The sequence below is a fragment of the Falco rusticolus genome, chromosome 9 (assembly GCF_015220075.1).
Source record: "Falco rusticolus isolate bFalRus1 chromosome 9, bFalRus1.pri, whole genome shotgun sequence".
Classification (NCBI taxonomy): domain Eukaryota; kingdom Metazoa; phylum Chordata; class Aves; order Falconiformes; family Falconidae; genus Falco; species Falco rusticolus.
In genome coordinates, this window is record NC_051195.1 from 5,935,602 (window position 1) to 5,950,595 (window position 14,994).

General features: G+C 41.2%; 1 protein-coding gene across 12 annotated transcripts in view; it reads left to right on the top strand.

Annotated features, from left to right (window-relative positions):
• Positions 1–14,994, top strand: part of FGFR2 (fibroblast growth factor receptor 2) — an 87,952-nt gene that overhangs the window by 27,379 nt on the left and 45,579 nt on the right. For all 12 annotated transcript variants that reach the window (XM_037399547.1, XM_037399548.1, XM_037399542.1 and 9 more), the window contains 2 exons: positions 1,400–1,569; positions 8,695–8,818. In XM_037399547.1, the coding sequence (XP_037255444.1) occupies positions 1,400–1,569; positions 8,695–8,818 (294 nt within the window). The remainder of the gene's footprint in view (positions 1–1,399; positions 1,570–8,694; positions 8,819–14,994) is intronic.

Consider the following 14,994-nt stretch of genomic DNA (forward strand, 5'->3'; position numbering starts at 1 on the left):
TTTAGAATGTTTTCTTTATACTGAGAGAGACATTGTTAAAGGAGTTATTCCTGTATTTTCTATCCAGCTGTATTTTTATTTAGGGAGGGGGGTAGCAGGATTTCTGAGTTTGCACTGATTGTAAGAACTGCTATAAATATTTGCGGAACGGAAGACTTTATTTATAGTGGAGTGTTAGGCTGCTAATGAAGGAAATGAAACAGGGCAGAGAGAAATAGAGTTATTTTTCTGGACCCCTCTAGTCCTAAAAATTCCACACTAATCTGATTTGCTTCAGGAAAACTCCATTGTAAAAGAAATTAATGTTTCCTACTATTAAGCAGATCTTGAATCTTTAACTTTTTTAAACTGTTATGGTGAGACAACTGAAGCGATGCCATGAAGATACTGTGCGATGTAGCCAAAGCGACACATGGATCCAGAGCGTGGGATAACCTTGGATATGGATCTATCTATCCAACTGTACTTGTTGGAGGGTAAAACCAGATGGGCAGTTGTATGTTTTGTTCTGCTGTGTATGCTGTACTGGTATGTGACAAACGCTTGAGAACCTGGATGAGAGAAGGGTTTTCCATGCGCTCCTCCTGCTCCTTGTGTGGGCCAGGGCATGGCAAGGGGTGAGCAAGAGCCAGGAGAACCTTGCCAGGAGACAGTGCAAGTGGTGACTCGGTAAATATGGGCTGAGGGAGACGCTCTCATTTTTTGCCACGGTGTTGGATGTCACTGAGCATTTAGGCTTCGGTGGGCTTATGAGGCTGGGAAATCCCGGCGGAATGATAAATGCTATCGCTGAGTTTTGCTGATCCATATTTACTCATTTGATTTCTTCCTCTTTGGTTAAGATTTCAGAAATATATTCCATTTATAAATGTATTCTAGTGTGTTTTGCGACAGTAACAGCACAGTTCACCCTGTCACTGTACGCTGTAAGCTTTAGCGTGCTGCCGGGTAGGTATGTTTGGTCTCCTCCTTCTCATAAATGAGGAAGGGTTAAGTCTGATGCTTCCAACAGGTCTTCCAACTTGGTCTGTCTGGCTGCACAGCTGAGGTCCAAGAATTCCGAGTTTGCTGCGCACTCACAGTAACTCAACTTGAGGTCAAAGGCATCTGATCATTTGAGTCTGCTGAAAACTCGGTCCCTCTGTCTTACTTGACATACACAAAACAAAGGATATCTGTGGTTAATTATTGGAATTTTGTCATAAATTATGTACTCAAAGCTGCAGACTGAGCTGTTTGCAAAATTCTGGTCAACACTTGCAACATGTGATTTCCAGTCGTGTACTCTTTCTGAACCACACTTAAAATGAATGTGTGCAGTGCTTTGTCTGTGGAAGGGGCTGGAAAGAGAGCTCAGTTTCCGAGTACTGATATTTCTGGATGTATCTCTTCAAAACAGGGGCGCCTTATTGGACACATACGGACAAAATGGAGAAAAGGCTACATGCGGTGCCAGCGGCGAACACTGTCAAGTTTCGTTGTCCAGCGATGGGAAACCCAACACCGACGATGCGATGGCTGAAAAATGGGAAAGAGTTTAAACAAGAGCATCGTATTGGTGGATATAAGGTAAGATCTCATGATGTGATTTCGCAATTTCAGTTCTTGACCGAGGCTGTAAAAAAAAAAAAAAAAGAACAAAAACAAACCAAAAAAACCCCAACTTGCTGAAGTCAACAGAAAATCTTTTAACGGCCTTGGATGAAACACAGAAGCAAAAAAAAATAAATAAAATTGTTTTCTTCTGGGGGAAGGGTAGATGTTTACTTACTGAGCACTAATTCTATATTTATTTTTTTTTTCTCAAATTCAAGCTTGTATCATAGCAGAGCAGCTAAGGATTATTTATAGAGACTTATTTGGAGAAGTAAAGACTGACTTTGCGAAGCAGAGTAAGATTATTTTGCTCTATTCATTTTCAGCTGCGTTGTTCGAAGCATGACCATCCGCTGGCGATTGTAGGCAGTTCAGTAAAGGAAGGTTTGGAAGTCAAAAGTTACTATTTTCTGTAGAGTTTATGACCTGTGAAACTGAAATGGGAAGCAGAATTTGAGGGAGAGTAACAGCAATTACTTACAAGGGTTTGTTTGAATTTTAAACAGCTTCAGATTAGATGTTTCATTTGAAATCGGTGGTTACTGATTAAGAGAGAGTTTTAGGGAGGCCAGCTAGCTCTGTGGGTTAGTGCGTGGACCTTTAACCTCCTGGTATCTGCCTAGGTCAGGTCAGAAGTCAGGATTCGGTCATCTTATCCTGCTCTTCGCAGGGAATGGGGCTGCGTGACTTTGATGGCAAATTGCTGTTCCAGCCCTACCCGCGCCATCCTGCCCACACTTCTGAGTTACCTTAACGTCTTCTGCAGACCTCACGTATGCAACACTTCAGCAGCTTTGCTCCCAAAACGAGAAGTTTCCGAGTTAGTCACCTTGTGTCACGGTTGTAAACCCCAGCCTAGAACTTCTGCTGAGGAGCTCAGAGCAATTTGTAATGGTAATTAAGACAGAAATAAGCATTAAGCTCAAGACGAGTCCTGGGGGCTGCCTCCCCCGGTACTGCGCTGCTGCCTTACCCCAGCAATCACAGTATTTTCGGGGTGCCACGTTTTGCAATGCCCTGATGGAGCCAGGGCGTATATTGCTTCGTTGTGCTGTTGACTCAAATCCTGCTTGGTACGTTTTCCAGTGCAGAGGAGGACAGCCCATAGCCGCCTTTCCTCTCTAGCTAGATTTACTGTAGAAAGTGTCAATTTTTCCAGCATTTGTGTTAGCAGAGAGCGAAGCCCAGAAAATCTCCCTGCATGAACGCTAATTATCTAAGTAGACTTTTCCATCTATGTTTGCTTACCCCATAAATTACTCTTGCTTATGAGTGTACACCTGGCAACACCTTCTGCCTTTCATAACGCTATGGAGTGTTAACGAATTGGCTACAATTCAGCGATTTTCACCTTTTTCTCAGTGCTTTTTTAAAAACCAAAAAAGCGCCAATTAAAGAAAAAAAAAAACCCGCAACAAACTAATCCTGTCTTGGAAAATAATAGTAACCGTTTAGGTACTAACTGGGACATTATTTGAACACTTTACATCTCAAGAAGGGGAAACGTAGATATCGCTCTTGAAAACTGTGAAGGAAAATGTGTGTCTTGCAAGGCGGGATGGAGATACCTGATCTCTGGTTTGGGAGGGTGACCTTTGGTGGGCTAAGTCAGCCCATGCAGAGCTCCGTGCTGCCACTGCTAGCCTGTGTTAGGGATCTGGGTGAGCTCATTTAGACTTGTGCCCATTAAGTGGCACAAATTAAATTTTTGTTCATGTGTGTTAAACGTATACGACTTCCTAGGTATGTATGTACTCTGGGAAGAAACCACAGATGCATATTTCCGAAGCCAGCTTCAGTGTGAACTGAACTATATACCTATAATTCTAAATCATAACTTCTTACATCTCTTCAAAGGAAAAAAAGGTGGGGAGACAGCTGTGGATTTTGGACTTGCTCGTTGCTCAGAAATCCATCAAACTTTAAATGATCTGGTAGCATTTACTTGTCATTGTCATTCTGCTTACCAGATCTACCTCTATTCTAGATTCTGTCGGTGTTTTGAATAACCATCTTTTTAAGATGGAAGCTTGTTTTCTAGTGAAAGGGTGTTACAGAATGAGACCTCCAAAGCTTCTGGAGGCTGTGCCCTCTTCTTGTTAGAGAGGCAGGATGAGGTCACTGTGGTCTTATTCAAAATTATTCCGGAATAAAGAGAGAACTGTATTTTCTTGATGTCTCTACACTGACAAACTTGTAATGAAGGAATCTGCAGAAAGGATTGAGCCTTTCCATGCTGGTCTGTGTTCAGGCACATATCACAGCAACTCGTGATAATTATTGTACGCCAGCTTGTCTTCAGTCTTGCCATTGCTATATATAAAGCATTTCTGCTGGAGAGCTGCATGTTCGTAATACTTTGAGCAACTAGAATAGCTGGAACCAAACTTGGCCATACCTGCCAGTCAACAGTTGATGTAACACCATCCATCCCTTTCGGAAGAGGCAATCATCCCTTGAAGACTTTAAGAACAAAGTAAAAGAAAGGAAAATGGGAAGCTTTCCAGTCACCTTCCAGCCACCTCTCTCCTGCTGTCTTGAGCTAAGAAATCTCTTCTTTGTGTTCCCTTTATCGCAATCAGATAGTGACCTGTAGCACTTTGTCCCTCTGACTGGGGAATGCCTTGAGTCAATTTGCACTCAGGCAGGCTAGCCGAAGGGTGTACGTGCTGGCCAAGATAGCTTCCAAAGTGAAATTCTTCCACTGTGACTAATTCTGGGTGGTGAATTTAAAAATTGAACCTTTTACGATTTTTCAAGATATACCCAGACTTCCTACAGCAAAGAGAAAGGGATCAGTTGTTGAATGTCTAAATCCTTTTTAGTCTTTTAATTTTTTTTTTCTCTGCCTCTAAAGTGGTGATAGCTCTTGCTTCTGCTTTAAAGATATTTTATACTTTCTTTGAGTGAATAATCTGAATCCTTTATGAGAGACCACAGGAGCCTTTACTTTTCTGTACGCCACCCAGAAAGCAAATGTACTTCTATCAGTTGTTACTGTTTAACAGGTGTGTGTTTTCTCGTGCTCGTTTTGATAAGCTTCATCAGTACAGTCGTCTTGTATACATTTAAATTCAACCAGGTAAATGCGGAGTAAAGAAAGAGTTCTGATGCTATAGGAACTGTAAAAGCCTATGGCTTTTGCATGGATGTTCTGCGCTTGTTCTCTCTACCTGAGCACTACCACTATATGGCTGAACTGTGCTAATTTTGTGGGGAATCATATTTTGGTTTCTGATCTTTCTTTCAAGATTGAAATTTTTAAATTGACCCTCTTTTATAATTTTTGTTTGCCAAGTGACAACTTTTCATGACATAACTGTTCACTGAAGACATGCATTTTAAAATTAAACAGAACTGTCCACAATTTTTTTTATGATACTCCAAAAGCAACACGTTTCATAGAAACATTCCTTGCCCTTTCCTAGATTTCTGACCAGTATTTCTTGGCATTTTGATTCCAGTGTAGTTTTCCCATCTCCAAGCTAAATCTTAAGGGTACAGTTGTATGCATTTGATATTGATAATTTAGTTTAAAGATTGAATTGTTTAGAGAGACTGTTTGGAGGAATTGGTTAAAAAATTGGTGGACAAGATTTGTCAAAAAAAAAGCATCTCTGTAATTTGCTAGAAGCGTCCATAATTAGTCAGAAGAAAACGCTTTGAGATTATATTTATTATCTCAATCCTTTTGCAGATAAAGCACCGTTTTTGGGTATGAAGCACAGATAAAACATGAATATAGGTATTGCAAAGCTATAAAAAAAAGAAAAAGAGGTCAAAAGCAGTTATTAAACTGCGGCGGCAATGTATCTGAAGGGTTAAGCTGTGATTTGGGATACTTGGAATGTGGTTGTTCCCTGAATTTCCCTATGTCAAGAGAAGGCAATGACAAATGGGAAAGGCTGCCCTGAAGACCAGGTGACGGAGTGCGTGGAACTGTGTGGGTATGCTCCAGGATTTTTAAAGAACTCAGTATGAATTAGGGCTTCAGGGAATAAAATAGTAGTAATAACAGGGTGGTAGCTGGCAAGGGGCTAGTCAGGTTGGAGAACTGGAAAGGTCTCCTGCAACTGATGGATGTCTGGCTGCGGACACTTGTCCAGAAAGGACCCCGTGTGCCTGGTGAGGATGCTCCCACTTTCAGTGCCTTGTTGCTGCCCTCATGTTTTTTTCCTAGTGGATTAGTTCACGTGAGCTTCCTAATATGTTCTGTCTGCCAGACTAACTCAAGTCATCTACTTAAACAGCTTAAATATGGACCCAGTTGGTATCACCCAGGGAAACTTAGTAGGGAATATTTGGAGAGCTGTAGCACTGGTGTCTTCAGTTAGAAGGACCCTAGTGAGCAACCGGGAGGCGGCTAATGGCTTTAACCTGCATTACCAAAGACTCCATCTGTTTGCAACTTGAGTCACAAGGGTGTGTTTTGGTTTTGGGTTTTTTTTTTTGGGTTTGGTTTGCCTACCCCCCACAACCCCCGAAAAAAACCCCAACAAAGAAATGAGTATCACTGTAGTACATCTGTACACAGAAGGCTGGTGTAAGACCTGTGTAGTGCGGAAGCTCTGCTTTGCACCTCTTTTGAAACTAGTTTTTACATAAAGCGGTATGGTTTTGGTGCTGGTTGTCAGTAACATCACCAGTTTTGCTTCCCAAAGACAGGCTTTATGGGGCTAGGGAGTTACTGAAAAAGACCACGTTAACAAAGCCTGTATGAGCAGGGTGTCGCCAGCTGCATGGCTGTGAGTATGTGGCAGGACCGTCACGTGTCCAAGAATGAAAAGTTGGATCTGGGAGCTTTCAGCAGGAGGAGATGCTGTCATCCCCATCAAAGGGGAGTTTTTCTGGGCTTCGCAATGCTGCGCTTGTAACCAGAAAGAGTAAGTCATCAAGCTGAATCTAGTTGAATCCAGATCCATGACATAAATCTGGTTGTGTGACAACATGTCATAAATGCTTTGGGCCTCTACAGCAGTTATTTAGCTTAAACTGAAGAGGCTTAAGCTGTTTTATTATAAAGATATTATCTCTTCTCATTGGAGTTACAAGAAGGGAAAGAGCACAAATAGTTTTTAATATTGCTATCCAGTATATCTACTTGTGGCTCAAAGTTAGTTATGTTTTCTTATTGAATGCGAAATAATTTCTTGTGTTTTCCTATCAAATTAATGAATTACAGGTTGTTACCCATTTTTATTTTGTTTTAACTTTTGTCGAACCATGATCTGTTCTTCCTGTTTTGCAGTCAAATTGGTTAAAAACACTTGCTCTGATTCTGAGAAGTGTGATGTAACTTGCAATGGCAAAAAGATCAGGTCACTTTGACCAAGTCTCCCTCAAAATAGCTCATAAGTAAAATATGCAAAATATGTAGCTGTTGTGTTTGTTGTTTACCAATAGTTTATGACAGTAATTCTTCCTGACCCAAACATTGGCTTTCAAGGTTGCTTAGCAGAATAACGAGACAATACAATAACACTGATAAACAATTTCTAGCTTTATAAACTTATTTCTTAGCTCTTTGTAGTGTGGGGGAAAAAAAAAATCAATATGTAGTTTTGTTGTATACCATCTAGAGTGGGGGCTGGGGAGAGGAGCTGTAAGTTTGGAGTGGAGATTTTGAGGTCGTGTCACACGTTTCTGTGACCTTGGGTTAGCATCCATGCCCTTCACCTGCTGCTGGAGTCTTGTCCACATTTCCTTTGTTTTTCAAAGTCCACGTGGCCAGTCATTAGCTCATGTTACTAGCCCCAAACTGGACAATACTAGTAATATCAACGAGCTAATGACTAGCTGGGGGGCCTAGGAAAGCCAGGAGCCCCTTGCAGAGAGGACTCTTCTTCCAGGCTTTGAACCGAAGGCGTTTTTACCTGCAGCGAGTGTGAGGGCTAAGCTCTGGGCACCGGGGACGTGGCCCCGCACAGTCTTTTCCTGCTGGATAAGGACCTGCACAACAGCCAGACATGAAGCAGGATTTCAGACCTATAGTTGTAATGATGTTTTAAGAACGTATAGTTCCTGGAAGTGTCACTGAATGGTCCATAAATTTTTCTGGTGTACTGCACTGAATTACTACTTTCCATTTGGCTGATTAAAATGACTGTACCAGATTGTATTTTATTCCATTTGCTAAAAAACGTACTTCACAATTGAAAAGTTGTACATTACAGCTCCATAATGTTAAGAGTTTTGAGTGCTTTGTCAAAAATGTGATGTTAAAACAAGGGATTAGCGGATAGCCAGCAAAAGGTCATTTTGAGAGCCAGCTTATGATGCAGGAAATATATATGTGTACCGGATGATTCTGTATCCTTTCAGTATTGGGCTGGATCCTATTTTCTGTGAGGTGAATGCCAACACTCCTTTCGAGTTCAAATGGGAACAGAATCAGCACCTTTAATACATTCTGTCTGAGAAGAATTAAATGAAATAAATGTATGCCCTTATTCTCCGTTGCCATGAGGATTTTCTTCAGACACTTTTCATAAGGCAGCACCTTCATTTCTTTTTTGTGGTACCCCAGAGCCTCAGGAGGTGGTGCCCACTCTGTGTGTCTGTGGGAGGGATCCCAAACATTGCTCTTCTGTACTTTGTTTCTCCAATACAGGGGCTCTGTAGTTGAGCTGTTAGAGAAAGACAAAGACGTAGATGTTAGGGGATCATATCCATCCCATATTGCTGGTGGGCAGTTAATAGTATCAGATGATTGTTTGGAGACAGATGGGAAATATCCTGAGGGTGTGAATTCGCTTTAGAGTGGATTGACAGGTAAAGCCTGGTAAGGCAACTGCTGCTAATTGGTGACATCTTCGTAAGCCTGGTAGAACTGAGTGTGCACCGACGTCCACAGCGCTCGGATCAGGGACGAGGTACATTTCCAGCAGAATGCACAAAAGCTTTCACTGCTGCAGCCGTCCTGCACCAGATCAGGCACAAATAAAGTATTTCGGTATCCAGAACTGTCAAATGAGCACAGAAGAGGCTTTTAAACATGGATTACGAGTGGTTAACTCTTCAGGAAACAGTTCTTTTGGAGGGGGAGAGGGTGAAACTGTGCTGACGAAGTTCCCAGCCTGTCTGGTTTCAACCCACCAGGTCCGCAACCAGCACTGGAGTCTCATCATGGAGAGCGTGGTCCCGTCTGACAAAGGAAATTATACGTGCATCGTGGAAAATCAGTACGGATCCATCAATCACACGTACCATCTCGATGTTGTTGGTAAGTAAAACTGTCACGTGTAGGACAATGCTTTTAATTAATGACTCTGTTAAAACATTTAGAACTAAGCTGGTACATTTTGCATTGGTTTTAAGATGATTTCACAGTATATTTCCGTTACGTTTTCACTACGTAACCAATTGCTACATACCTTTAGATACTCATCTGTGTCGCTCGCGTCTGTAGGACTGATCTATACCCGTGCCTTGTCAAAGGTGTAATATCCACGTGTGCAAGTGAATTCTTGTTGCTGTGATACACCCACAAGCTTACCATGACAACCAAATAATAAATACTGATGTAATTTTAATCATTAGTATTACAATTTAATTATTACTTGTACAATTGTACTAACATAAATTTTAATAACTGCAGTTATGAAAACTGTCAAGTGATCCTTTAGACTGCAGCTATTATAGCTGAAATGATTTTTTTTTTTTTTTTAATGTGAAAAGCTAGATATTGACTTCGGTGAAGCTAGTGCAGATCTGGAGCTTTTGCAGCAGTGTAACCGACATCCAGCCACAGCCTGTTGTGTGGGCTCTGAGCAGCCCCTGAAACACAGGACAAAAATTCTGAAGAAGTGTTTTACCTGAGGACAAATTGTAAAAAGCTGTGTGAATTCGTAGTGGTAGCAAAGCCGTGAGATTCAGCAGGGCTATTAAGCACAAGCTTAATAATGTTAACTTAATAATACCAAAATCCTGTTGACTTTAATAAGGCTTACACATATTTATGTAAGTGCTTAGCTAAATTAGGGCTTGAAACCTCAGGAGCCAGGTCTGTTCACCCCTACTCTTGCTGATTAGCCTGGGTGGGTGTGAGCAGTTTTATTGACTCTGAAGGCATTGCTGTCCAAAAGTAATCGCTTTGGCTGTTATAATAGGACCTGCTGGTAGTACCTTGGGGGATCTGAGCTGCAGTTTCTGAACTATGTCGTGAATGGCTTTTGCTCTCTCCAGGCTTGTGAGGTGATCTGAGCCTCACAAGCTTTGGGGATAAAACTTTCGATCAATCAGTATTGAAAGCAAAAGTGAATTTGATGATCGTAAGCCGTTGCTGGCTGGTGACTGACAGCCCAGCTTATCTTCTGTGGGGAATCTTGCTGTGAGTTTTGGTTTATATGACCAAAATGGTGATGAAATATTCATTTCCCTGTTTCTTAATCGGTGTTTACATGAATAAAAATGCATCCCTTGCATTGTTTTGGATGACCTTTTAAAAGTAGCGTCTTATTTTGTCTGAGACCACCTAAATCTGCGGAAACCCCCAAATCCAAAAGAAATCAACTGCCAGCTTCTCAGGCAGCAAGAAATGAAAACATTCCCCATGAAAATGCCAGCGAGAGCTAGCCTTCATGGAGCAGAAGAGGAAAAGATAATTTTGTGACGGGGCTGCCATCAGACTGAAGCCCTACCACCAGCCCTCAAACATTTCAATCTCCAAAACCAGTCTGTGAACCACCCAACTCACCTATACTTGGTTTTAGGTAGTCAACGCTGAAAGCAGTGAGGATTTTGGTATCGCCCTGGCAATATTTTTGGCGTCCTTGGTAGGGTGAGCTATGGGGATGGTTGAGGTGAACCGAGTGACTGGCAAAGCCATTGTTGTTTGAACACTTTTTTTAAACAAAGTTTGTGGAGGATGCAGCAGCAGCAGCTGCCAGAGAGGGTAGTGAATTGTGTTCTGCGTGCCTTGGTCCTCTGCTGACCACCTTGCTGGAGGGCATTGGCTGCTCGCATGAACTTGCCAGGGGCGAGGCTCAACTTAAAGCCTGGCCCAAGGAGTATATAAGGGGATGATAACTTAAAGCCTGGCCCAAGGAGTATATAAGGGGATGATGAGTTGTGGGATTTTTTTGAGGGTTTTTTGTTTGTTTGTTTGGGTTTTTTTTTCTCCCTAATTCTTTGGGAATCGTATATTGATTCAAGTTTAGTTTTGCTTTGTAGATTGACTTAAGTTTTGCTTAAAACTTTATTTTAGTGGGCTACATGGGAGGAAAAAGGCACTTCTGCAATATTGGGAGTTTTCCTTGCTGAAATGAAACTGGTTAAAAATTCCCCTTCCCTTTTCTGTCCCCTGCTCCTTTTCCTCGTTACCGCTGCAGTCCCAGTCTGGCATGTTTCACGTTGACCATAAATTTCTTCACCCATTTTTTCTAGAAAATGTGTTCATGGATGATGTGGTCACTTGAGCAAATATTTGTCAGAAGCCCTCTCACCTCCTCTCCCCCTGTGAGCCTTTTGAATGTCTTACATTGAGGAATATTATGCAGAAGTTTATTTTTCCTGGCAGTAAATTACAGTGACCTGCATGAATGAATGGAATGGTAATAAGGATTATGTCATTTATTTAAATGTCTATTCCTCTCCTTTAGAGAGGCAGAAAAGTAAATAATGAGATTTTTCAAAAGCAACTAGTGATTCGGGGTGCCAGGTACCCTGCTGATGGCACCCAAAGGAGCCCTGATTTTCCCTGGGCAAATATTCAGCATTTTCTGATGCTCAGGTCCTGAGAGATATGAAACCAAAAGTCCAAAAGTGACATTTGCAAGTCACAACCTGCGTTTTGGAGTTCTGCTCAATCATTTTACTTTCTTTTTGCATTTAATTTGATGAGTTCAGGGGTGTAATTGTTAGTTTACTTTGAAAACATGTGTATGGGAATGCAAACCCTGAGATACCTGTGCTGGATTTAGTGTGAGTCTCTCAAGAAATACTGCATTGGGCCTTTAACCTGAAAGAGGGATTGATGCTAGAGAGGTCAGCCATTTCTGTGATGCTGAAAGCTTGTAATAATTGTTGAGGTTGGGCATAAAATTGCTGAAGCAGTAAATCAAGGCTGGCCAGAAGGGGAAACTCCGACACCTTTTATAGTTAAGACAGTTACACAGAAGTTAGTTTTGTGCTTTTTTTTTTTTTTTTTTTTTTTTTCTATTTTCACATGAATTTTTGGTTCCCACAGGGTTATGGAGAGTTACGGATCTTTATTTAGAGGCAGTTGTATATGTAGACTGCATCTTACAAACTTCAGGTTGTAATTTTAGGTCAAGTTCTGTGTGGAAAACTGTCAGTTGAAAGCCTCTGAAATTACTTTTCCTATATGGTTTAACTGGTTCCAGAGCTGATTAAGTGTAAGTAATAGCAAATGGTATTAAACATGGTAACGTATTACACTAACATGAGCATCTGACTATATGGTGTAATGTAGAGAACCCTCTGATTATGTCACAGATTTGGGAGGTATCCCAGCAAAAATTGTGCCAAATAATGACACAATGCTAGTTAGGAATATCCAGTATTACTTGATGCCAATAACCTTCCAGACCTTGAACTCTTTTGACAATTAAAAGCCTGGAGCCAGCAGGGCTGAGTAGTTTTCAGTCAGAATGTAGGTGTGAAGTATTCTCGTTTTTACCTTGTAATTACTTGCAAGAACCCTCTTAAAATAGTCAGCTCAGCTCAGATGGTCTCGTTCAAATTTACAAACCTGGCAAAACTGTTGCACTGAATTTTTTACAATGGGAGTAGAAAATACTGAAGAAAAAAGCAGCAAGTCCTTGGCAGCCTCTCCGTATTGCACAGGATACTCGTGCGCATTGACAGCGCTAGCGGGGAATTGTCTATTCGAGTTGGCCAGGATATTCCTTGTTGGACAAAGTTGTTCTTTAAATGTTAGGGATACCCCAATCAACTGCCTTTTCCTCTCTCCTCCTCCTCCATTTCAAAACAGGGACTTGAGCAGGCAACGTGCAGTGCTTTGCTGGGGGATATAAATGTGTGAGGTTGCAGCAGCGGCAAATGGTGGTGCTACAAAACCCCATTAGGATCCTGTGAAAGGGAGACGAGTCGATTTTAGCTTTTTATTGGAGGACTACCCAGAGGCTTCAATTAATATTAGATACTTATTGTCTAAGGCAACGTGCCAGCACACAGTAATTGCTTACAACCAAAATGCGGAGAGGCCGGGAGAGGAAAATGTCACTGTCCGTTTTATAGATGAAAAACCGATCTGTGGAGCGATGAAATTTCTTGCCCTGGGTCACGCAGGAAGCTTGTGGCAGAGCCAAAAAGTAAAGCTGGTACTTGAATCCTAATCCAGTACCTTAATTAAAAGAATGTTCTTTGCCTTGTACAGTTTAGCCCATCAGCTGGTTGTTGGTTTTTTTTTTTAATATATGCAGCTGAAGTGCCTTTCTATTCTTTTGTATTGAACAGTAGGTCGAAACTTGCATTTTTATAGCAAGCTTACTAATAGACTAGCTCCATTCTCATTAAACATATATAAAGTCATGCAGTCTTAAGGGAGAATGAATGAAAACGATGTGGTTTTCACTTATGAGTTGTATTGTAGTGAATCCGGGTTGTAGGAAGCAACGTGGGAATGCAGCCACTGAGACTTGTATATAATTAGCTCACTCTTGGATTGCAATTATCGCTAGAGTACAATTTCAGCAGCAGTGGCAGTTCTGTTTAAGCATGGAAGTAACTAATTGAATTTATATTTTAATGGCAAAAAAAAAAAGGTTAGTGTTCGAACAGTCCTAGTGCAGGTAGCCATTTCTGTCCTATTTAATGTCATCATCCAGGGAAACAAAAGATGGTTTGGTTTCAGATGAAGTTTGGCACATTATCACATTTACTGGGTTTTATAAGCAGCTGCTATAACACGATGCATCTTCCAAGAATGTATGAGAAGACCCTGCTGTTTATTATAAAAATGAACATAACTTGTCACAAATGTATTTTTTAGAAAAAAACAGCCAGTTTAGCTGTACTTTGACCAGTTTCTAATTTGCCTAATAGCCATGCCTTTGGTCCTCATTACTGAGGAGTGAACTCCAGAGCTGAAAGAGTACCACGCAGTTGTGCCTTAACAGTAATTCATATTTTCATATGAAAACAGTGCGAGAATAACTTATCGTCCAGGAAGCATTTAAAATGACTCTCAATTTAAAGCTTGAGCCCCAGAAATCTCATGTATGAGTGGTTTTACTGACAGGTGTGCAGAAAAACGCTTTTATTCTGAACCCTTGGGGGTTTTAGAAAGCTTTAGGATGAATTTTACTCTTGCTTTTTCCAGCACATTATTAAACAAAAAACTGATTAAAATGGAATCAGTGTTTTGCTATTGGTACATCACTGTTTATATTTCCCTTAGTTTTGAAACAAAGGCAACGTTTTTTCTTCTGCCTAGTCAGTTTTATTTTTGGACTTTCATGTGCTCTCACAGTCTCTAACTGTGAACATGGCACGGACGAGTATTTTTTTTTTTAAAGTCGTGTTTCCATGTTGTCATTCCCAAATTCATAAACACATATGCGTTGTAGTTTTGCTTTTTGGCGAGGCTTGTTTTGTTGAAATAAAGTTCAGAATTTGTTTGACTTAACTATACTACGTTCCTTAATTTCCAAAGAATTGGTTTTAGGATTCAGGTTACATACGAAAAAGGAACTGACACCAACTAAATGCATGCCTTAGACGTTGTACCACTGATGTCTGGCAGGAGTTAAGTGTGTAGGTATTACAACCAAGCCTAAACTTGCATTTCTGGCAGATGTGCCTGTAGTTGTTGACTGGCGCTTTACATGGACAAGCTTTGGCTTGACATCTTCACCCAAGTGCTTGCGGCATGGGACATGATGAGACAGGGGCTGAAAGCATGAAGGAATCCACACTGATGCTTGCCCTCAGGTATTTGGTTAGGCCGAGAGGGAAGAAGATTTTATTTAATGGGCTGATAAGCCTGAGTGCGGACTTTACACCTGGCAGTAGGCTTTTGGCAAGGTGTGTGCGTCTGAGAAGAAATTACGCAAATTGTTTAGTGCTGGAGGCTGTGCGGTTCGCTCCTGAAAACAAAGACCACAGTGTGATGGTTCAGCTAAGGGAAAATGAAAGCTTATGTTCCCCCCCCCTCCCCGGCCTTTCTTAATAAGGTAAAAATATTCCAACCCTCTAGTTTTATAGTGTTAAAGCTTCTGATTTCATTGGAGTAGTCTGGCTAAATTACGTTTTATGGACAAATACTAGTGTCATTACTTCATCTGCTGGGTGAACAGTGAATTTGTCATGTTTGGAATGCTTCCTGCAGAGTCTGCTGGGGGAGGACTGGTCTCCCTGTCCCACTTTCTGTCTTATTACAGCCCCAAGGCAGGTATTTCTCTTTTCTTTTGATGA